The 24,391-nt window shown below is 33.9% G+C and overlaps 1 protein-coding gene across 4 annotated transcripts in view; it reads left to right on the top strand.

Moving 5' to 3' along the window:
* CBLB (Cbl proto-oncogene B) overlaps window positions 1–23,971 on the top strand; it is a 217,524-nt gene extending 193,553 nt beyond the window's left edge. For all 4 annotated transcript variants that reach the window (XM_012544469.3, XM_023498954.2, XM_023498952.2 and 1 more), the window contains one exon: window positions 20,172–23,971. In XM_012544469.3, the coding sequence (XP_012399923.1) occupies window positions 20,172–20,431 (260 nt within the window). In that variant the 3' untranslated portion in view covers window positions 20,432–23,971. The remainder of the gene's footprint in view (window positions 1–20,171) is intronic.
* Window positions 23,972–24,391: the final 420 nt, after the last annotated feature.

The following is a 24,391-nucleotide window of genomic DNA, read 5'->3' as shown; positions in this document are numbered from 1 at the left end:
TTCTGAGATTAGCAATGGGGGAAAGGAATTAAGAATAACACAGACTTAGAACTAAAAGGAAGAACCCTGGAAAATATTCTAGGTACCCATCATTATAGGAAACCAGGGCACATAAGTAAAATCCATGATCACATAGCAAGTTACAGGCAGAACCAAAATTTGAACCTAGGTCTTTTAACTGTTTTTCTAATGTTTTTTCCACCATCCTAAATCATGGAGAATAATCTTCTGGCCCACTTTGCCATATGGTGATACTATGTCTTAGAAATGCAAGGTTGAAAACTTGTAATATATTTTTCATAGAAATTTGGTCAGAAGATTATACAAATACTATTTTAATTACAGAGCCCTAGAATTGAAATGGACTTCAAATAAATGCTATCTAATTCAACTCATATCTAAATAGGAGTCACCTCAATGAGATCTCCAACAAGTAGACTTTGCTCTAAATGTCCCTTTGAAATGGATCTAATTATTAGAAATGTTTTCTTTACAATTGATCTAAAATCCTGTCTTCATCTTTCTAATTTCATTCTGTTCCTATTTCTTCCCTGTTATGATCAAAATAGACCATTTCTAAATTTTCTTCCTCATGACATCCCAGTATCATTATTAGATCTTAATCTGTCTGGTGAAACCATGGAATACCGAGAGCTCTCTCCCTGTAATGGAGTCTGCATTCAGAAAGCATTGACAATATATGATGTGTAGTTAACATGTGAGAATTGAGGAGTAACCTCTAAGTAACTGAAATCTGTTTGATCTATGTTTCTCCTTTCTTAGTGGAAAAGAGAAATAAATACCTTCTAATTTAATCACAAAAGGATTTTTATCAGTTATTAGTTTATGCACCATTATCTATATTTGGGTGAAGACCCACCGTACTTTTCCCACTGGTCTGTAACTACTTTGTATCCATCTTTGTATTCTTCAGTGACTTACCTGTAATATGTTTTCAAATAGTAGAATGAAAAAAAAATTAGCTTATCATATTAAATTCAAAATCATGTCGATTTTTTTTTTTAATTTAATGAAACCTAGCAGATTTGTATGTGTTTCTTGTACATGCATATAGTTCTCTACTACAGTTATGTGGAAACTAGCAGTTTTTTTTTTAATAACTCAAGACATTTCTCATGCTTTTTATTCTAAAAGTCCTGAAGTCCTTCCAGATTTCTTTATAATACTCCCTTTTAACATTCTTTTGAGTCCAAAGGACAAAGTGTACAGAATACTATTTAGTAGCTTTTTGTTATTATATTTAACTGATTTTGTATTTGAAAAGTTTTAGAGGTGTTAAGAATGTTCTTCAGAGAATTGCTTTGATTTTCCATTGACAAGCCTTACAATTGCAAATATGGATATTTCTTTCCTTTATCAATGGCTAGGCACATTTCCTTCCCTTGACAGTAAGAAAACTTAGCTAGTAACAGTGGCTATGAGCTAATATAAAATTGATTATCTAGTCTCTAAGAGTAACCACTGGGTTCCCCCTCCCCCCCCCCCATAGCTCTTTGCAAAACATATTATTAATCTTGATTTATAAATAAAAAAAAGACAAATGTCCAGTAAAATGGATGGTGATATGATTTTAGCTCATTAGTGCAGTTTTCAGGGGTGGAGTAAAACAATTCATTGTCCTTTAGTCAGTTGTTAAATGAGATTGCATGATATAATTGTAAAGCCATGAAATTGTTTTTCAAAAATTATTCTCATTATTTTCATGTAACGTATTATAGGATTACATGAGGTGTACACCCCAACTCTAGTACCTCATGCCTCTTACATGGGTGTATGGGTAACTATTTGTCCTCACTTACTCCAGCCTGCTCAGTTGCAGATTGAGGTTTCCAGAGAAGGACTGCCACCTATTTACATTCAAATTCCCTAAGAGCTTTTACAAAGATAATACTCTTTCTACTAATAACTTTAGCACTTGAGCTTGAACCCTTATTGATGCATTTTTATACAACAAGCAACTCACAATGATGCTTTTAGATATTAAAACATAATAATATGTAATAAAGCAAAAGAAATAACATAAGGACTCGTGTTAATATAAATGCATGAGATATATATACATAGTGATCTATTTGTCTCAGTCCATATATATAAGTCACACTCTTCCACCAATGTACTCAGGGCCTTGCCTGTAGGACACACACAGAAGCTTGTCAAAGGGGCACACGAGTGAGTAAAATCCACACAGTCAGAGTAATTTAGAACTCTGGATCTGAAGATTAATGTCTTCTTTCTTTCTCAAGAATCACAGATAAAAGTTCCCTGATGAGTATGGCTTTCTTATAAGTTCTTAATGATGTATGTTCTTTGATGACTGATTATAAGGTACTTCCATTGCCAAACTACTTGATCCACTGATTGATTTTCATAATTCTTTGCCTCTAGTCTTTTCCTCTGCTCAGCTCCAATTGTCTTGATCTATATCTGGCCACTAGATCCAAATGGCTCTTGAGGGGAAAGTGAGGCAGGTGACCTTGCACAGCTCTCCCTCACAAATTCAATTCACTTGTATGTCACGGCATCATCTCCCTGATACGTGGTCTTCTTCAAGAACAAAGGACAAAAACAACAATCTCTGCTCAGCTACTTAATCCTTAATATCAATTATAGTACTATTATCCATTAACGTCAATTATAGTATTAAATGAATCAGTTCAAAATACAGCTGTTCAATACCTCCAACTAGTCTCACAGTACAGTCAGATAACTTATACTTGTCTCGTAATCATACAACACATTTCTGCCCTTTATTACAAACTCTACAACAGTTGTTTCAGAACTCTAAAGAATAAAACCTTGAAAAAGTCTCTCATAGTTGCAGCTTTTCTTTAGAACTGTGAGCAGAACCTAATTGAGCAACAGACCTTAAGGGAACAGTACATTGTCTACTGTAATATAATGTTAACACCTTGGTGTACTTTATCTGATATTATGGTGTTTTATTTTTCTGGATTGTTTTTTGTTTCTTGGGGTTGGGAGAGATGCTAGCTCTGGAGAAGTTTGTTTCATGTCTAAATGAATTATCCTACTGATTAATCGATTGGATATGACCTTCAATACTTTGGTCTATTGATTTAATCTGTATTCAGCATGTATGTAGGGAATCTTTCCATTTCAGAGCTGTAGAAAAATTGAAGTGATAATCTAATCTAGTATTCCCAAAATAATTTTACCTTGGACTGCTTTACGATTAATATAGTGATATTACCATTATTGAAGAGAACAACCTCAAATAGGTATTTTTTTTTGTCCTAACCTTTATAACTAGATTAGAGCATTAGCACCAGATTTTATTATAGTCATTAAATAATAGCTAAAAAAAAATGTGAAGTGCCAGGAAATATAAAACTATGCCAATAAAGACATTTCTGGTGGTGCAACTCATAGAGCAATGGGCTGAAATCAGGAAGATGTGAGTTCACACCCTACCCAAATACTTACTAGTTATATGATCCTGGGTAAGCCATTTAACCTCTTTTTTCTCAGTTTCCTCAGCTGTAAAATGAAGATAATAATAGCTACCTCCTGGGGTTTGTTGAGAAGATCAAATGAAATATCTTATTTGTAAATTTCTTAGCATAGTGTCTGGCTCATAGTAAGCACTATGTAAATGCTGTTATTAATAATAATCATCATCATTAATAATTCTAATATTAAATCAACTTTGCTTTGGGATCCAGCTGAGTAGGCTTAGTGTGTGTGTGTGTGTGTGTGTGTGTGTGTGTGTGTGTGTGTGTGTGTGTGTTTTTAAAAGATGTGTGGGATGGGTGCTAGACCCCCTTCCCAAATTAACTAATCAGAGACATCTTCAGGTACAAAGAGAAAGCATTTATTTAATCCCCTCAGGGAGAGGCCCAGACACACCTGGGAGCCATCCCAATGCCCATCATGTGCTTTTGGAACCTGATCAGCTTCAAGCTTGGGGGGGGGGGGGTAATTAGAAAAGGATCCAAGCCTTTTCATCGAATAGACTAAAAGGACGTAACCAACCTTGACCAATGGTCACCAATGTTGTCTGCTTCCCACAAATCACATCACTTCCTGTAACTTCACTAACTTTCTGCATCCCAGGGTTCAAGGCCTGGGCATAGAGATCATGTGACTTAGTCTCAAACTGAGAAAACTTCATCCCATCAGTCTCATTCAGTCTCTCTTTCATCTATTTGAAGATTTCTTACTCCAGTCCTGAGGTATATACATCTCCCACTAGGGCATCTCTGTGACCTGGGCCCTCAGGCGGGTCCCTCTTCAGTACTAACTGTACCACCCTCTTGTTTCATTTAGAACCAACACCCCCACATCATTAGAAGCTTTCAGGAACCACTTTAGCTACTCCTAAACTCAGCTAAATCCTGAATTACTCTAAGCGCATAAGCAATTCTCATAAGTAGATTAAAAATACAAGGACTAAATATGAGCAAAAGAGAAAGAATAAACAAAAGTGGAGTTAATATGGAGGTTACTAGGTACAGGAACCAGAAACCCCACCCAAAGGAAGGCTGGGGCAGGGAGAAGAGGCTATCATAAATGCCTTTCATTCAAACAGCTTTTCCTAAGATAAATATCAAAGAATGTTTTCCCAAAAGTCTTTCTTTTGTTCCCTCAAAGGAGTAGATGCAGTGGGTAGAACATGTGCCCTTTAGTGAGTATGATCTCTCTCAGCAAAAACCCTAGAGCAGGGGTCCTCAAACTTTTTAAATAGGGGGCCAGGTCACTGTCCCTCAGACTGTTGGAGGGCCAGACTATAGTAAAACAAAAACTTTGTTTTGTGGGACTTTAAATAAAGAAACTTCATAGCCTTGGGTGAGGGGGTTAAACGTCCTCAGCTGCCATATCTGACCCGCGCATAGTTTGAGGACCCCTGCCTAGAGCCTTACAGGGAAAGGCTTTTACCCAATTACTACAGGTGTTAACAAAACTTAAAGCAGTTTGAAGTCCCTGCAAGGGGCACATGTGCAGGCCCTTTTAACAGTCTTTTCAGAATTTACTTGCCTGGGAACTATATGAGGAAATGCAGGAGTCAAGAGTTGGGGAATTAAAGGTGCCATGGTCAGGGGCAAACAGGCAGCTAATCTGTAAGCCTGCTTCCCTTCATCTGAAGTGAATTCCCCTTCTTTTAGGAAACAACAGAAACTTCTCTAGATCCATGGACAACTAGCAGTAATTGTTTTCCCTACATACTGAATGGGGAATTTTTTGGCTGTCAAAAATCCCTTTTCTTTTCCATATAGCTCCCATGATCATACAAAACATGAAAAATGCAGTATAGATCTTTGAAAAGTAAGCAGGTCTGGGATAGCATTCCAGAGGACCCCTAAGACTTAGCCCCACCTTCCATCAACATACAATGTCTTCCACTGGCCACTTGCTTTGATTACAGAAATTTGTTATAAGAGGAAAAATCAGGGACATGATTTAAATATCAAAACTGGTCTTTCAAAACATACAGGATAAAGCATCCTTAATGCAGTCTTACTTCAAGTAACTGTCCTAATTTTAACAATTCCATCTTATGCCAGACTCCGAAATAATCAGGTGGATTCTCATTCAAAGAACACCACTGGGAAATTGAGTCAGAAGTATCCTAGCTTAAGCAGAGGCCAAGATCGTCCTTCTCATTCATTTCCAGACAAACTTCTACCTGTAACAATTTCTTCTGAGCTTGTGGCATATTCCCTTTAGATGGTAGATCATTGGCTTGATGATCAGACAGTTATACCTGAATTTAAAACTTCAAATAAATATCAGCTGCAGTCCTAAGAGATTTTATCTCCAATAGCAATTCTCATTAATCAAAGCTTCAGATGAATCTAGCTCTCAAGGATTACAATAAGAATGATAGCTTATTTTTCATAGCTAAGTAGATGGTTAAGTTCAACATTATATAAATCATTTTGTTTTTAAAATGTCCAGTACATAGAAAAATTCTAAATTGCATATTGTCCATAACAAAAACATATTCAAAGGGACAAAGGCAAAAACTATTATGCTCAGAGTCCCTTTAAATAATGGGTACAACTTTAAGATGACAGTACAATCAATTAAAACTCAGAATATAGAATATCTTAATTTCACATAAAAGAACCTTATCAGAATTAACAGTTTCTTCATTCTTAAAAAAAAAAAAAATGTGGTCAACTTCCTCCAATTGAGGACTCCCTATAAACTTTTTGGAAATAGCTCTATCAATTTATCAAATCAGATTAAAATTCTGCTCTGGATACTTCAAGAAAATTATAAATCACATTTGTTATCATAGAAATAAATCTCTTTCAGAAAACTTACAGTTCCAACTGAGCTATATAGCTCTTAGAACAGCTATAGACTTGAAAAATAAAAATAAAACATTCAGTTATTAACACCATGTAAATGTAGGCTATTGCTTTAAACAGTATAAGCAATTAATGTTTCAACCAGCAAGGGGGAGGGGAACTCCAAAGAGCTGCAGTTTGTTTAAAAACAAACAAACAACAACAAAAAAAAAGTTGCACCAAACCTAGTGGAGGGGAGAGGGGGAAATTAGATTGTCACCTAACGGGTCCTCTTATCCTTCTCCCCCCCCCCAAACTCCACATGGCATTTCTCCCAGACAGGCCTCTGCTTCATAGGATGTCTCCTTTCTCCTGGCAAATGGCAAGTTCCACTAGGAACTTTCTGTTCAATCTAACTCTTCTCCCCTATTTCTAACAAGCCATTGTCCTCTTTCTTTCTCTTTTTCTCACACCATCTCTTCCCCTGTCCCATCTCTCTCCTCCCGATACTCTCCCCTTCTCTAACATACTCTCTCCCTTTCTCTAACATGCTCCCAAACCAATAACCCTTTTAACTAGATGCTACATTTAAATTATTAATTGCTTTTGCAAATCAATCTTTTTTGTCCCTTCTCTTTAAATCATTTTTTTAAACTTTAAGATTCACAGTAACTTTGGACAAAATTTCATACAACTTATACATATATCCAGCAGAGCTGACAAAATTTTAAGGCATAACTCATAATTTTACAAATTGCCCAATATACTTCTAGAAAGCAACATACCATCTAATTAGGGGGATATAAATGTGACCTCCCCTAAGGTAAGCTACCAAAACTTTGTTTTTAATAATCTATATTTTAATTTAAAATCAAATCAAATACAGCTTTAAATTCCCAATAATAAAACTTCTTTTGCTATCGTATCTCAGGTAACCAATTTCACTAAACTGATTGAGCATAGTTTTTTTCTCTCCCTCTGGTCCCTCATGTCCCTCCTGCAGAAGGGGAAGAAAGAGATTATCATTAATGTATGCACTATCCTCCTCCAGGAGGCCCCAATTTAATTGAATTACTTTGAAATCTTGAAATGACCATTTTTTTTTTTTAAATAGCCTTTTATTTACAGGATATATACATGGGTAACTTTACAGCATTAACAATTGCCAAACCTCTTGTTCCAATTTTTCACCTCTTACCCCCCACTCCCTCCCCCAGATGGCAGGGTGACCAGTAGATGTTAAGTGCATTAAAATATAAATTAGATACACAATAAGTATATATGACCAAACCGTTATTTTGCTGTACAAAAAGAATCAGACTCTGACATATTGTACAATTAGCTTGTGAAGGAAATCAAAAATGCAGGTGGGCATAAATATAGGGATTGGGAATTCAATAGTCTTCACCCAGAGTTCTTTCTCTGGGCGTAGCTGGTTCAGTTCATTACTGCTCCATTGGAAATGATTTGGTTGATCTCATTGCTGAGGATGGCCAGGTCCATCAGAACTGGTCATCTTATAGTATTGTTGTTGAAGTATATAATGATCTCCTGGTCCTGCTCATTTCACTCAGCATCAGTTCGTGTAAGTCTCTCCAGGCCTTTCTGAAATCATCCTGTTGGTCATTTCTTACAGAACAGTAATATTCCATAATTTTCATATACCACAATTTATTCAGCCATTCTCCAACTGATGGACATCCATTCAGTTTCCAGTTTCTAGCCACTACAAAAAGGGCTGCCACAAACATTCGTGCACATACAGGTCCCTTTCCCTTCTTTATAATCTCTTTGGGATATAATCCCAGTAGTAACCCTGCTGGATCAAAGGGTATGCACAGTTTGATAACTTTTTGAGCATAGTTCCAAACTACTCTCCAGAATGGTTGGATTCGTTCACAACTCCACCAACAATGCATCAATGTCCCAGTTTTCCCGCATCCCCTCCAACAATCATCATTATTTTTTCCTGTCATCTTAGCCAATCTGATAGGTGTGTAGTGGTATCTTAGAGTTGTCTTAATTTGCATTGAAATGACCAATTGCCAAATTCCCCAATCATCACTCTCAATAGACTTTCCTGCAGTTCCAACTTTGAGTTTGAGTCTACAGGAAAGCCGGCCTTTCTCTTTTTAACAAATCTTAGCTCACAGAACAGACATGACAAAGACATTCTGCACAAAAACATAAACACAGACAAAAATTACATGGAAGAGAACCATCCCTTCCCCAGAAATACACTTTTTTTTTCTTTTTGCTCCGAAGATTTGAGTTGGACTGTTCCCTCTCTTTGATGATCCCAGGATCCCCTATTCAGAGTGCGACCCCTTCCACTGGATCATCAGAGCATCCAAACTCACAGCTGGATTTCCTGTAATACACAAAGTTGAGCCCCAGTGACTTGGCTGATCAAGTTCAGAAGGAGTTACCTACCTCCCTGGCCCACCAGAGTGCCCCTGCCTTGTGTCATTAACAGAACCTTTTTGCTGACACTCATTCCTTAACCCGGATCTTCCAAGCCTTGAATATCCCAGGGCCTATTTTTCACAGAGAGGGAGGCTGAGAGTCTGATCTCAAGGGTGGTCAGAGGACCCAACCTGGCCCTTGCTTTGAATCAGGATCCTAGTCATCTCTCTGAGAAGCCACAGATCCCGGACTGAGCCCCTATAAACTGTGTGGGATGGGACCCCCTTTCCCAAATTAATTAATCAAAGACATCTTCAATTACAAAGAGAAAGCATTTATTTTGGCCCTACAGGGAGAATCCCAGACACACACCTGGGAGCCATCCCAACTCCCACTATGTGCTATGGAACTTGACCAGCTTCTGGGTTTCATTGGATAAACTAAAAGGACATAACCATCCTTGACCAGTGGTCACCAATGTTGTCTGCTTCCTACAGATCACATCACTTCCTGTAACTTCACTAACTTCCTGCATCCCAGGGTTCAAGGCCCAGGCATAGGGATCATGTGACTTAGTCTCAAACTGAGAAAACTTCATCCAATTAGTCCCATTCAAAGACACACCTCTACCTAAAATAGAGGCAGAATCTACCCACCCTTGCTAGGTAGGTGCTTGCATTTTATTTAATTATTATAATATTTTAAATTATAAATAATATTAATAAGTTTCAAATTATAATCAGATAATCAGTCAAATAAATTTCTGTCTAATGATCATGAAGTTGAAGGGAACTCTCACCTTCTCACCAAGTAGGCAAAAAAAGAAATAGGAAGAAAACTTTGAACCCTTCACAATTATGTCTCCTATTTTTACTTGGATAGAGAAGGACTGCTTAACAGAAGGTAAAATTGGGCCAAGCTGGGTTGGAGCTTACCTAGGCTATAATTATTTGAGAACAGAAGCCCACAAACTTAGTAGCTCGTTCAATTTTTTTTTTTTTTTTTTTTTTTTTTTTGCTTCTGAAAGAGTTGTGTTATCAAAATGTAAATATAACATATAGAAATTATTTACACTTCTAAAAAAGTTATTAAAATGTTTGCACTTCTATATTTTGGTACCCTTAGTCATCCCATCTAAGTCACAGCTATAGTTTATGAATGAATATTTATGCAGTACTTTGCTAACTTTGCGAGTCATCCAAAGGTACAAAGCCTTGAGTAAAGGAAGAACACTTAAATTATGGAACTGTTTGTAACCAATAAACTTCAGACTCTATGGCTCTTTTACCAAATCCTCTGTGGGAATATAATGTTGCAGAGATAGGGCACCATCACTTGAGCACATGGCCTCACTTTGAAAACACTCAGACCTCAGCTAGAAATCTCTGTCCATCTGGCCCTCCCTCTCTCAATATTTAGATCCATTCTTGTACTTTCTAACTCTTTCTGGGGTCTAATTAGTATAAAATTTAGGATTCTAAGTCTGGAGCAGTAGCCCTTTAGTCTGATCTCCTCATCCTAAAATTAGGAATGACCTCACAAACTTCAATGGGTGACGCATAAACCCATTAGGAAAGCAAAATACAGGAAGTATCTTACAGAGTTTATGAACTAACATTTACATTAATTAACTCTTCCTGGATTATGATACTTGGTAAAAGAGGGAACAAGTTCCTATTTTCATAGTGTAAAGAATAAAAAATCAAATTTTACATTAAAAATTTCATTTTCATCTAAGTTTCCAGGGAGACATCTATTTCAGGGATACCTGTTGACATGTTGGAATAGTTTTCCTAGAAAATGACAACATTTATATTGTCAAGACAGTTTTCTTCTCAAATACACATTAGTTCATTTTGAATGGACAAGTCAACTTTATGTATCTTCTTTACTACATTGCTATCAATTTCTATGAAATTTATAGTTTATAATCAATATTACCAGGTCCTTATTCATATGTTGTATCAACAACATTGTATTAAGTACCTCAGATCTCAAGAGAATTATAAGGATAGTTTGTGTCTATTGACATTTAATTTTGTTTACTAATTATTCAAAGAACCCTTCATTTGGAGTAAGAGCTCCAGGGTTCAAAACCCTTCTAGTAACCTGTGTGACTTTCGGGGAAATCTCTTTATATAAGGGGAACTCAATTTCTTCATCTACAAAGTATGAAGTTATATGGGACAGTCTCTGAGATCTCTTTCCAGGTTTAAAGATCCTAAATGCAGAATCATTAAACCTCTCTAGAGCACACTCTATAGATATTTAATCTTCAGGGCTCAAGCAGATTATTCTTGAGTAAATATTTAGAGCCTTTGTTCATATGCAGATCAGAGGCTTACCATCCTGTCCTGTATTTTTTTCCTTTTTCTTTTTTTTATACAGATTTTGACAAAGCAGTAGGGAGACTGAGTTTGTCTTCCAGATTAGTTTTTTTCATATGAAACTCTGAGACTGGATGCCTGTGTGCCTTTGGGATTTTAATAGCCCTTATTTGCTGAGACTAATGTGTTTTTTATTCTGTCCTTTTGGAGATGACAGGATGAGAATTTGGGTATGATTGCTGTACCTTTCAAACCCAATTTCTTTTTTTTTTTTAATAGCTCCTTAAATAAATGATAATGACTCATATTTATATAGAGCATTTCTGTGGAAGGAATTTTTTGAAGGATTCAGAAGTGCTTTACGACCTAATTTATAAAATCTTTCCTCTTATCTCCATGTCTAAAGAGTCTCTGTGCTTTATATGATTTATGTATATACACATCTACATAACACAATAAAGCCTTAACATATTTTCCATAATTTTTCTTGTTAAAAGTTTTTAGAAAACATCTTAACAATACGAATTCTATTCCAAAGAAATTTTAAGTTAGAAATATGTGAAAGGAATTGTATTCCTAGACACATGTACTCATGCAGATAGTAATCCTTTATCTTGTAGTCCTTTAAAAAATATTTTACAGGGATTTTTAAGTAAGTGTATAAGTTGTTTTCCAATATTCCATATTCGCTTCTTTCTTTGGGATTATATAATGCCACACAATTTTAATTGTTTGCTTGAAAAAAGCTTAGAATGCATTATATTTGTGAAGCCTAACATCATATTCTAAGGTAATTCTAGGTCATAACTAAAATTCAGTAGAAAGTAACTCTTCTTATAATACAAGCCCTTCCATATCCTCATTTGAATAAATATTTTCCTATATTGCACTTAAGAGATAAGACACGTTTGTGATATTAGTGGTATAAGGGAACAGACCCCAAAAGGAGATCACACCTCTTCTTTGTAGAGGACCACAACTTAGAATGTTAGAGAATGAGGGAAGGATCAAGGTGTGGAGAAGGGAAGTAGGGGGAATAAAATGTTAAATAGTTCATCCAGCATCTTAATGCCATTATGTACCAGGAGAGGACTTGAATACAGTTCTTGTTTCTGGAGCCAACTCTGTCCTCTGTGCCACAGTATCTCTATTATTCTTGTTTAGTAGTATGGAAATATTTTCCTTTTCCATTTCAATAGAGATCAAATGAATTTTATAATAGGATCAGATATTCCCACCTTATCTTCTTTCACTTGGCAACCCTTGGTATTTCACACAAGAGTTGTTTGTTCTGCATAATTTCATAGTAAGACTTCTAAGGGGTATTTTAAGGTTTTCAACCCTCCCCAAAAATTATTTTAAACCTTCAACAGTGTTATGGAGTGTTAACTTAGTTCTACTAAATTAACATTGTAACATTCTCCTTCAGGCTCCTTCCTTTTTTAATTAATAACTTATGTACCTGTGATATTCAGCACATATTGCTTATAAATATTACTTTCATATCTATATGTTTTCCATAACTATGTCTAGAAAGTATCCCCTAAAATCATATGTTATATCCTCAACTTTAACTATCATAATTATCCAGCATGATGTATATCAAGATTTTAATTTGAATTAAATGAAAACTGCATGTTAAATCATGTCCTCCTATAATTGGAAGGTTGTTTTTATGATGGCAATAATTCCAGTGTATGGAATAAATTAATTCCGGGATTAACTAGTCTGTATTCTTACAGTAGAATTCATAAAGGCACAGAGATAGGGCACATAGGGTTCCTTATATCTTTTAACCAGTTAAATTCACTTGTCATTTTTTTCTTTCCAATTCTATTCAAATATCATTACTGCTTGGATTTATTATTAAATCCCTCTCTCCCCCTCACCCTTTTATTTTTAGTAAGAAGAATAGTTTCCTAAGAGTTAGAACTCTTCATTTATAATACAGACTTTGCCAGTGATTAATTATGTAAACATAGAGTCATGCTTTTTGCTCTATATAAGTATTTAAGGCTCTCTTTTTTAATTTCAGTTAGTTAAAATGTTATCTTTATGTTGTTTGATATTCATATTTATAAAGTTGATAGAGCATTGATGTGTATTTAGTATTATTTTCTAGATTTCAAATTGTTTTAATGTATAACATTTGAATATGTAGTGAATATATATTTATTTAAATTGAATGTTGAACATATTAAAGAAATAAATGTTTATTAAAAGTATATGCTATTCAAAATACATGTATTCTGATGTTATATATTCAGATTTATAATTTGAAATAATATTTAATATCATTTTAAAGGAAATTTCAATTTAGCAGCTCTTGTATTTCATTAATATATGATGCTTCATAAAGAAACTTACTTCACTATAATGGAATAAGACTCTTCAGAATTTTCCATCTAATTTGTTTAGTCTCATACAGAATTTTAGGTTGTGCTGTATAGTGTTATCTTAACCATAGTGAATGTATGACATGTCCAGTTCAATATAGCAAACATCCATTGTGTACAGGGCATTGGGCTAAGCTAAACTTTCAGAATACAAATACATATAGAAGAACCCTGACTCCAAGAAGCTTACAATTTGCTGAAGCATTAGAGCTTGATAGCTTTTAAAAAACCAGTTATAATTTGACACTGAAAAGGTTATTAACCATTGGGGGGTAATGTGAAAAGATCCTTTATAATCCTTTATACAGATGCTCTTTTTTCTTTCTTTTTTTTTTTTTAAACAATTCAAGGATGCTTGTTATCTTTTTCTCTAGAAAGATATTTAATAATTAAGTTAAAAAATTTCCCCACAGCATGCACAATTAAAAAAAAATAGTCTATCCTTTAATTAAAAGTCTAACAGAAATATATTTGCAAGTAATTTTGCTTAGAAAGAAATCTGGCCAGTAGAGTTCCCTTCATTAAACAGAACACTCTGAAGTAATTTGTAGCTCATATTGTATAGTAACCAAGAAAAAAAAATAATTTCTGTGGCTACAAAAGAAACAAATGTAAATAATTCTTAGTTGTAGTTTTAAATGATTTGTTAAAGGGACTGATTATAATGTGAGCATATATTGTAAGCATATCCTTAAAGAAGATGAAAAGGTTTCTTGAACTGATCAAAGGTTTAGATTTCTTAGTGGGATTAAAATTACTCCTAAATTCTAATCTGATCAAGGATTCCAGAGAGATGGGAAAGACTGAAGACTACAAAATGGAAGCCTCACTGCTGTAGGTTTCTATACCATGCTGATAATTGTTTTCCATGTCATTGAGTAAGACAGATGAAGATTATAAAGATGATTAAAGAATGAAACAGCTATTTTAAAAAGAATATTGGGCTAGGATTTAGGTGACCTGTATTCTTGGTCATTATATTCTGAATGATTTTTGACAAATGGTTTAACCTTTATGTTCCTTGCTTTCCTTCTCTGCAAAATAGCAGCATATTACTTCAGCTCTTAATTTGTCTGCCTGAATTAGTTAAAATACATTTTATCCTAGATGGGCTTCTCCTTTCTATCCAGCCCTTTTCTAGGCCATCCCTCCTTATATGGTGTGTCCTCAGTGAATGAAAAATGACTCCCACATTAGCCAAAGCAAAATGTAATTAGGAAGGTAAATCAACTGGAAAACATTTAGATAAGGTGTGACTCTAAAGGATTGTGGCTATTGTTTAAACAAATATACCAGAAGTTATACACCCAAACAAACACAACCCAGTTTAAAGTCCTTATCTTGGCAGACTGCACAGTTATTGTTACTGAAAACATTTGTGCAACTCCTTTTTGAGAAGAGATTCTTTAATGAATCCTCATAATGAAAAATCTCTAACTTGTGAGAGTTTTGATTTTTCAAAACTGATGCAAATAGTTCAGAGACAAATTTGCTAAATAAGATTGGTTATGACAGTTGGGTAATATTAAGCTTCTAAGTTTTTTCAAAAATAATTTCCCAGAAGGATCATTCAGAGATATTTGTAGTTGATGAAAATTTTATTGGCATAATTAGATAGCTTCTAAAGTGACTAAAAAGAATGCTATTTAAACATTTAGATGGCTAATTTAAAGTCTAAGTACTTTAGCTTTTAAAAAACCCAAAATTTCATTGCATTAGAATTAAATATTATATAACATATGACAAAAGCTACATTGTGATTAAAGTTTTCTACTTCTGTTATCATTGCATCTTTCTGCTAACATTCATGATCAAATGATGTCAAGTACTTTAGACTTGGGAGGAACATTGTCAAAAAAAAGACTTGTAAGTGTGGAACATCTGGTAACTAGTGAAGAGCACTCTTCAAGCGCTGCTAGTGTGATAGAGAAATGATTTTTCAGTTGATTTGCTAAACGTAATTCTATAATCATCAACTCAGAATTCCTGATTCTTAAAAATACCTTTATATTTATTCACGTTAACAGTCCTTGCTTATTGATACTGTGCTTTATAATTTATATTATAAATTGTAATATGGTAGCTTACTGTGGGATTAAAGGTATATAATAAAACTTGTGTTTTCCTCTCTCACATGATCTTGACGGTCATTGGAAATATTTCTTATTCCTTAACTTTGGGATGTATTAATTACCAATGTAGACGTGAAGCTATTGTCCTCTCATATTAATAGTCTTTTTAGCTCCTCTATTGCAAGTAAGATTAATTAATCCCCACTACCTCCTACTAAAACAGTCATTAGTTGTAGTATTCCCATTTTATAGCTCTGTTAAGTAGAATATATTGAGAAACTAAATGATTTACTCAGAAATAGCATAATTTTAGTGGCAGAATAAAGATTTAAAATTTAATAGTACCAGATCCTATTCTCTTACCAAATTACTAAATGATTACTTTCCAAAAGGAAGAAAATAACATCTAGTAGCATGGATGAACTTGCCCCCCACCAAAAAAAAAAAAAAAAAAAAAAGAGAGAGATTTAAGAAGATGTTGCAGAGGTGATGAAGGACCATGGTTTTGGAACATTCTATGGAATATCAGGCTTCCTCCCTCCCCTCTTTTTTTAACTACTCTTTCACACAGTCTAAAAGAGAAATACAATGGGATGTTTAATAGACATTTTCATATTTGTAAAAACAGAAGATATTCAAAGTTCTATGAGAGTTTTGTATTTTTTTTTCCTTACTTTTTTTCCTAAATCAAGGTTGATGTTTTTTTTTTTTTACTTTTTATTGCTGTCCTTTCTTATTTGATTTCTAATATTCTCCTTTCCCCCTACTTAATAGGATTTTATTTTTTCCAGATACATGTAAAGTGGTTTTCAACATTCATTTCAATATTTAACATTCAACATTTCAATGTTCAATATTCATTTTCAACATTCAATAAGATTTTGAATTTCAAATTTTTTTCTTCTGCCCCAAAACAGCAATCTGATATAGAGTATACATATATAATCATTTTAAACATATGTCCATATTAGTCATATTGTAAAAGAAAAATAAGAAAAAAAGAGAAAACCATAAGAAGGAAAAACTAAAGATGAACACAGTATGCTTTGATCTGCATTCAGCCTTTAAATGTTTTTTTTTTCCATTGGATGCAGATGGCATTTTCTATCCCAAGTCAGTTGGAATTGTTTTGAATCACTTCATTGTTGAAAAGAACCAAGTCCATCACAGTTGATCATCATATAATCTTGTTGCCACTGTGTATAACATTAGCTTGGTTCTACTCATTTCACTTAGCATCACTTCATGTAAGTCTTTCCAGACTTTTCTAAAATCATCCTGCTCATCATTTCTTACAGAACAGTAATACTCCATTACATTCAAATACCTTAACTTATTTAGCCATTCCCCAGTTAATGGGCATACACTCATTCTCCAATTCCTTGTCACTACAAAAAGATCTGCTACAGATATTTTTTACTAATGTGGTCCAGCACTGGTCCAGCATTAAAACAGCTTTCTAATAAATCAGAACTGTGTGGCAGAACTGGTATTAGTCATCACAAATCTAAAATACTTTAGTTAAATTCGGTTAGTATAAACATACTTAAATAACTAGTCAGAAATTGCCATTTTTAGATGTCAGCCTTTCAGAGCAAATAAAGCTTGCACAGCTTCAGTTCCATTTTTTTTTCATACTACATAATATAGCACATGATACAAAGCAACTTCTAATAATTAGTGAAGATTGTAAAGGAGGCATTAGTTCTGTTTTAAGTAAATGGAAATTTAATTGATAGGCAATGAAGATCAGAGAGTTCATTGAGACAAGTAAAAAGTAAAGTTAATAGAGTACTGGACTTAGAGTCAAGAAGAGGTGAGTTCAGATCTCACGTCAGACTGCACTTACTAGCTGCATGATCTTGGACAAGTCACTTAACTTTGGTTTCTCTTTCTTTCCTGAACTATAAAATAGGGTTAATAATAGAATCCATTTTGTGAAAATCAAATGAGATAAAATTTGTAAAGAGCTTAACACAGTATCTGACACATAGTAACTGTTTTAATAAATACTTGTCATTCTTATCCTCATCATTTATATGTTATTAAATGTTTTATGCTAGTGATAAAACAGTCTGATTTGAGAGAAGTATGTTGAAAATCTTGATTTTTCTCTTTGAAACCCTAATCTCCAATTGAATTCTTTTTTAATTATCCCATTAGAGAACAGTTTGATTTTTTTAAAAATTTCTAATAGCTTATAAAAAATAATTAGAAACCTAAAGAATTAATTCATTGTCCAAATTATATAATATGTAGCAATTGAAAAATGCTTTAAGTTTTGCAAAGTGCTTAATAACATCTCTCTTTATCCTCTCAACAATCCTATGAAGCAGCTATACAATTATCCCTATTTTACAGATGAGTTAGCAGATTGAAGCTTGTAGCCAAGGTCACACAGCTAGCAAATGTCTGAGTTCATATTTGAACTCAAGCCTTCCCTGACTCTAGGTCCATTACTCTGTCCACTATGCTGACTCTAATGGAAATGGTTAAGAGGAAAATTAATGAAACTTCAAAACAAATAATTCATGCACTTAGCAATTTGCTAATAATGAACATTACTGATTACAAACACATATATAATATATACACATATCATCTTAAATCATAATCACAAAACATAAAATAAAACTTGTATATTCAAATTTATTCTGAATCCATATGGCATCATCCTTTGTTTTTAACACATATAATCTTAAATTATAATCACAAAACATAAAATAAAACTTATATAGTTATTCAGATTTATTCTGAATCCACATGGCATCATCCTTTGTTTTTGTTATATGGTCTCATGGGCCTCTTTTTTAAAAGTGTGTTATCTTGATCTTGTTTAAATCTGTAATTGACAAAAAGTTTATCTTTGGTAGAAAACCATCAGGGCTCTACTCCTGTTTATAAAGGAGTTGGAAGAGAGGGCAAAGAAGAAAGCATAAATAATTTTAAAGTGGTTTCAGTTCATTGGAAATGTCATTAAGAATAATGATTCATGAAGAAGCCTGTCTTTGGATCCCCCTCTCCCACCCATCCAGTCTTACTCACTTGAGCTGGAGGAATACAAAAGAATAAGAGACTGTGACAGAATGAGAGCCAAGAGATTTTTTTTCTAGCTTCAGTAGTACCATGATTAGGATTGAATGAGTTTGGTCAATCCTTTGTGCCTTTGAGATATTTGTAGAAATATACTGAGGTAACTTTGTACAGCCCACCCTCACTGAAATCCAACTCGCTTGCATGTCATGGTACCACCTCCCTAATGTCATGGTGCTCTTTGAGATTGAAGGACAAACAATGGCAGAAATACACTAATATGGTGATTAGTCTTATTGTTATTTTTATTTGTATTATTTTTGTTAAACATATTCCATTATTTATATAAATTGTAATATTTAGTGAGTATAATTTAAAATTTTATTTTAGACAGGGATAGTCTATATTTTTAGAAATAGCTAAAGTGCTCTCTCAAGTAAGCTAGATGATGCCTAGGGATCAGTGTAGAATTTTTGCTTATAATTAATTTTCTTTATCCTGTTCATGTTGCTCTCCTCTCTTGAGCATCCCTGTAATTTGTTTAACTTTGACAAACTGCTTTTATCATGCGAATCAACTGAAAGTTAAGTTAGTGTACTCTTTGCTTCCTACATTTCTGTTCCTTGTACATTTTCTATAACAGGACTTCTTAATGTTCTCAGTTTTGGTTGTGGAAAAGGAATTAAATGTATTTGGGCAGATCATCAAGATTTTAGTCATCATGATTCACTGACTTAAAAAAGTTTGGAAACATGCTATTTTGACTTTTTTCTTTCCAGTCACTACCAAAACATGAATTCTTAACAATAGGAAAGCAGCATAATACAGTGGAAAGAGTCTGGTTCTGGAATTAAAGAACCTGGTTCAAATCTCACCTCTGACACTTAGTACCTATGTGACTGTAGGCAAGTGAATTACTTGGCCTGTTTCCTTATCTCTAAGAAGATTAAACTATAGAACCTCTGAATCCCTTCTGGTTTTGTGATTCCATTGAATTGAAAAATTAAAGAAGAGACCTTAGAAGATGTGTCTAGCCAAAGCATCTCTGCTATGGCCAATATTCAATGATCCATTGGACTTTTCATTTGTTTTTGTCTTTAATTTCTTGGATCTTGCAATTATATAACTGCCTCTATAAATAAACATTTATATAGCACCTACTATGTTCTAGGCATTGAGTTTAGCAATTTTTTTTTTTTTACAGATAATCTCATTTGATATCATAGGAACCTCACTAGAGAGCTAAAGAAGCATAATCTCATGCCACTAGATTTTCTCTTTCTAGTGAATCGACTGTAATACTAAACTAACGGAAGAAAGAGTTTTATCTTATGGTTTTATCTCAGTCTAATTGGTTGGTTTTCTCTCCATCTCATTCTTGTGACCCAAGAAAATAGAATTGTGAATTAGTGTTCTGCTATTTATTTATAGTAATCTGGGTTTCTTCATCTTTTAAATGAGAATAATAGCTCCCTCTCTCCCTTTTTCCGTCTTCCAAAGAAGCATTTGAAAAGATTTGTTGAAATGTTATTTGTAAAATGCTTTTAGCTTTTGTGAATTAATTGTACCATGTTATTGCAAAATTAGTACCTTTGAGAGAAGCCCTTTTTTCCCCCATTACATATCAATGTTCTTTTTTTTTTTTTTTTTTTTTTTTAAACACAGATGGTTCACAAGCTCCTGCCAGACCTCCTAAGCCACGGCCCCGCAAGACTGCACCAGAAATTCACCATAGAAAAGCCCATGGTCCTGAAGCAGCATTGGAAAATGTTGATGCAAAAATTGCAAAACTTATGGGAGAGGGCTATGCTTTTGAAGAGGTGAAAAGAGCCCTAGAGATAGCCCAGAACAATGTTGACGTGGCCCGTAGCATCCTAAGAGAATTTGCCTTCCCTCCTCCTGTTTCTCCAAGGCTAAATCTATAGCTACCTGGATTTTGAATCTCTCAAATGGAAATCAGCAGATGAGGAATTCTAGAAATGTGTAAGTGAGAGCAAATGCAAGATGGATTTCAAAAGAGAAAGTTTTCTCTCTCCTTTTGTAGAAGAGAGCCCAACTGGTGCAGCTTTTCAAAGGAAGACAGCTGCTGTACTGAAGATGTAAATGGGCTGCGTGCGGCTTACAATATTTTTGCTAGCCATACTTTTAAATCAGGGTTGAACTGACAAAAAAAATAATTTAAAGAAGTTTACTTCCCTTGAACTTTGAATCTGTGAAATGCTTTTCCTTGTTTACAAGTTGGCAAGTTACAGTTTTGTTTTGTTTTGTTTTGTTTAATTTGATATCTGTACTGTATGTGACCTATATGTGACCCTTTGTAGTATAGACAAGTCTACTGTAGCATTTCCTAGTAACCTCTCTCCCATCCATATCAGCAGAAGAATCATCAGAATTTATTTCAATTTGATTTTCCCCTTCACATGCCCATTTCTGTTTCTCCAGTTTATATATGTTAATGGTTTTTGAATTTTAATTTAGTGAACAAATGCAAAAAAAAAAAAAGTATGTGGCCTTCACTACTGAGTCTTTTCTTCTGAAACCATCAGTTTGGGGTGGTGGGAGGAGGATGAGAGGGGTAGAATCTGAATGTATAATGCATTATTTTATCAAGGAGCTATCCTTTCTGAGGTATTTGCGCAGTAATAAAGAACTACCTTTCTTTTTACTGTAGATATTGGGGTGTTTCATCTACCAAAATCTGATCTAGATCATCACAGTTCTGCAAAATCTAAGAGATGGCCATACAACTGCTGCAGATATTCGCAAAATTCAAATGCATAGGATAATGCTATACTGAAGTTATTTAATGAGGTCACCTGCTATTGGGCATACTGAATAATGGGGCCTCCTCTTTGAATTATATTAATAATTTTCACATAAAATTATGGTCAAACGTTTTTTCCAGAGTGTAATACAGTTCATTTCCTGTTTGAATGATTATACTTGGTTCATAACGACTTCGGGAACCAGTTCATATTAGCTTGGAAACTTTAAATCTTTGATGCACTGTTAAGTGCTAATGCTACTGTGGCAATATATTTTTCCAGAGTTCCTAGTAATTTCCTCCTTGTGCACTCAAATTAGAATCCATATTTAATTCGTAGACTCACTCCTTCATTGCCCCTTCTAATTAAGTGAAAGTATCCAAAAATTCCTCAGTCTTATCATACAGAAGTGGTTCTTCTGAAGCCATTTTGCAAAATTTAATCAATTGGCAAGTATTAAATACCTGCTACATATAGCCAGCACAATTTTAGGAACTGCACAAACTGACACTAGCTGACTCTAGATTAATCTTTCCTTGTTATATCTGATCTTCTCTTTGCAAAATGGCCTCTAATTTTAAGACAATATTTTTAAAATAGCTCTGTTTAGATTTCACGGTTATTTTCATATTTCTTTGCCTTACAGAAAGATGGAAAATAAGATAAAGCTAAATCAATGTGCTCCTTTCTTCATCCTAAATTGCCTGGTCCACCTAAGAATATTCTTTTCTAATATAAACTAATCTTGACCTTAATATGTGTCTTCTGCCGCTCTCCTTCCTCATCAGCATAGTAGCATGTTGTAAAAGATATCTGACTTAGGAAGCCTAACATCAGGGATAAATTCACCTGCAGTCTACAGTAATTTGAAGAATATTTGCCAAACATCTGATACAAAATGTTGACAAAAAAAGCAGGCCCAATACACATTAGCATTTCCCAAAACTAATTCCAATATTCCCCGGGGTAGTTGGGGGGAAGAGGGAAAACATCATAAACTCAATTCTTTTCAGAACTGCACCTATTTATTTTAAATTTTTAAGTCCCACAGTAGGAGATGCTCAAAGAGACTTGAGACTTGAGCAGACACAAGTTAGGGATCTTCATTCTATTGCTTGATTTCTGCAAATATCTCTCAGCTGATGGTTGGCCAGAAAGGGGAATTTGCTTTTTTCATTCACTGTTCATTCTGTGAATAGGCATACCAAAGCCCAAATGACCATATTTTTATTCTTCCTTTTCTGGATTGCGGTAACTTAATTTCTTTACTTTTCTTTTGATAGCATGCACAGCTTTCAGTTTTGTGCATTGGATACTTCATAAAGGAAACACCATATCCTACATTAGCCATGTTAAAGAAATTTCTGATTGTATATGTGTGCTATTAAGAAACAAGTGGCTTCTTTATTAGAATAGCAATCTGTTCCTCCTACCTTCATAAAATTGGTGAAAAAATAATGCATTGCAACTTCCACAGGTTCTCAGAACTTAAAGTGAGCCTTCACCTATCTGTCAGCAAAGATAGCTGAACATTTAATAAATTTGATCTAAGATCTTCAAATCAATGAGCACTATTTTAAAAGTGAAAACTTTCATGCACAGAAAACTTTCCAACTGATCAAAATATCTACTTTTGTGTTCAACAGTTTACATCATTTTATCATCTCAAATGAACCTATCAGAAATTCTTTTGCAGCAAAGAAAAGAGATACATCAAACATTATATTAAATATGAGATTTTTTTGAAAGAATTGTTGCTCTCTTTTATAGGGGACATCAGAAAGATTATTTTGAAAATATCTAAAATACTAAAAACTCCCTCTACTTAACAAAAATTTGTGCTTCTATAGTTAGAAGTGGTCTAGATTTTATGTATTTGTAACCTAAAAAGTATGTGTGTGTGTGTATGTATACACACACACACACACACACACACATACACACACACACACATACATATATTTTTTTTTTCTGTATGTATCAAAAATATCTACAGAATTGTTTATTTTGATCAGTATTCTGTATGATAGGAAGGTAAAGATGAAATTTAAATTCCTGTGAGGTTTTTTGTGGACAAACTTTCCCCATTGACTTTCCAGTTCACTCATCTCTGGCTTCTGCTGTTAATTTGGTTTTTTAATATCTATTATTGTACTGCTAGGAAAATAAGATTGATATCCTAGCGAGACTTTCTAAAAGTTAACCAGAGTTAACTCTAAAAGCTAACCATGCATAGCTTCAGCCCAACTCCCTTCCAAAGAAATGGCTCTTATTCTTCTTTCCTATTCCTGAACCTTCACACGTTGGCAAATGGTCATTAGAGCTCTGATCGTAACTCCCAAGGGCCCACTTTTTATAACTGTCAGTATTTCACATTCCAAGAACACTTGGCAAAGATTTCTTCATAATGTGAATTTTTTTATGCACCAGAAGCATTTCCTGTAGATGTTTGGAATTTTTTTTCCTCTCAGATTTTCAACTTGAAGCTTTACTTTGCACTTAGTATCTGACTTGGTTATATTTTAAATTTTTTGTGTCTTAAGCTTGACAGATTTGGAAGCAAACTACAGTACATTTTAAATAGTTTCAGGTACTACCTGTTAACCTGGAATTTAAAGGTTCTAGGAAAAGTTTCCAGAAAAAAAGACAGAAATTGAGTGCATATTTGAAGGGTTTTCTTCCAAATAACTATTTTATCAGCAAAAAAAAAAAAAAAAAAAAAAAAATACTTTTAAAATTTTGTCTAACATGTGGCAAATATAGTTATGTGTTCAATTAATTTATATTTTATTCAACGTTCTTTTTCCAATTCTGGTTATTATGTTATCAAGTACTTTATCTGTTCTTGTAAGGTATTTTATAAAATGAATGTTACCAGAATACTGACTCACTTCTTCTTTTAATATCAAACAATCTTTTGTTTCTTTTAAGGGCTGTACTTTTCCCTTCTTTTCATGATAAGCTAAATGAACAAATGACATTTAATTTGAAAGAAAATTATACAATGTGAAGTGGATTATGCACAGTTGAATTCAGGATAAGAAGAGTCCAAATTTGAACTCACTCAAGGGGATTGAAGAACAGTAAAGTACTTGCCTATAAAGATAATCCCATGACTTA

The sequence above is a fragment of the Sarcophilus harrisii genome, chromosome 3, assembly GCF_902635505.1.
Source record: "Sarcophilus harrisii chromosome 3, mSarHar1.11, whole genome shotgun sequence".
NCBI classification, from domain to species: Eukaryota; Metazoa; Chordata; class Mammalia; order Dasyuromorphia; family Dasyuridae; genus Sarcophilus; species Sarcophilus harrisii.
Note: the sequence above shows the minus strand (reverse complement) of the source record. Positions and strands in the feature narration are given on the sequence as shown.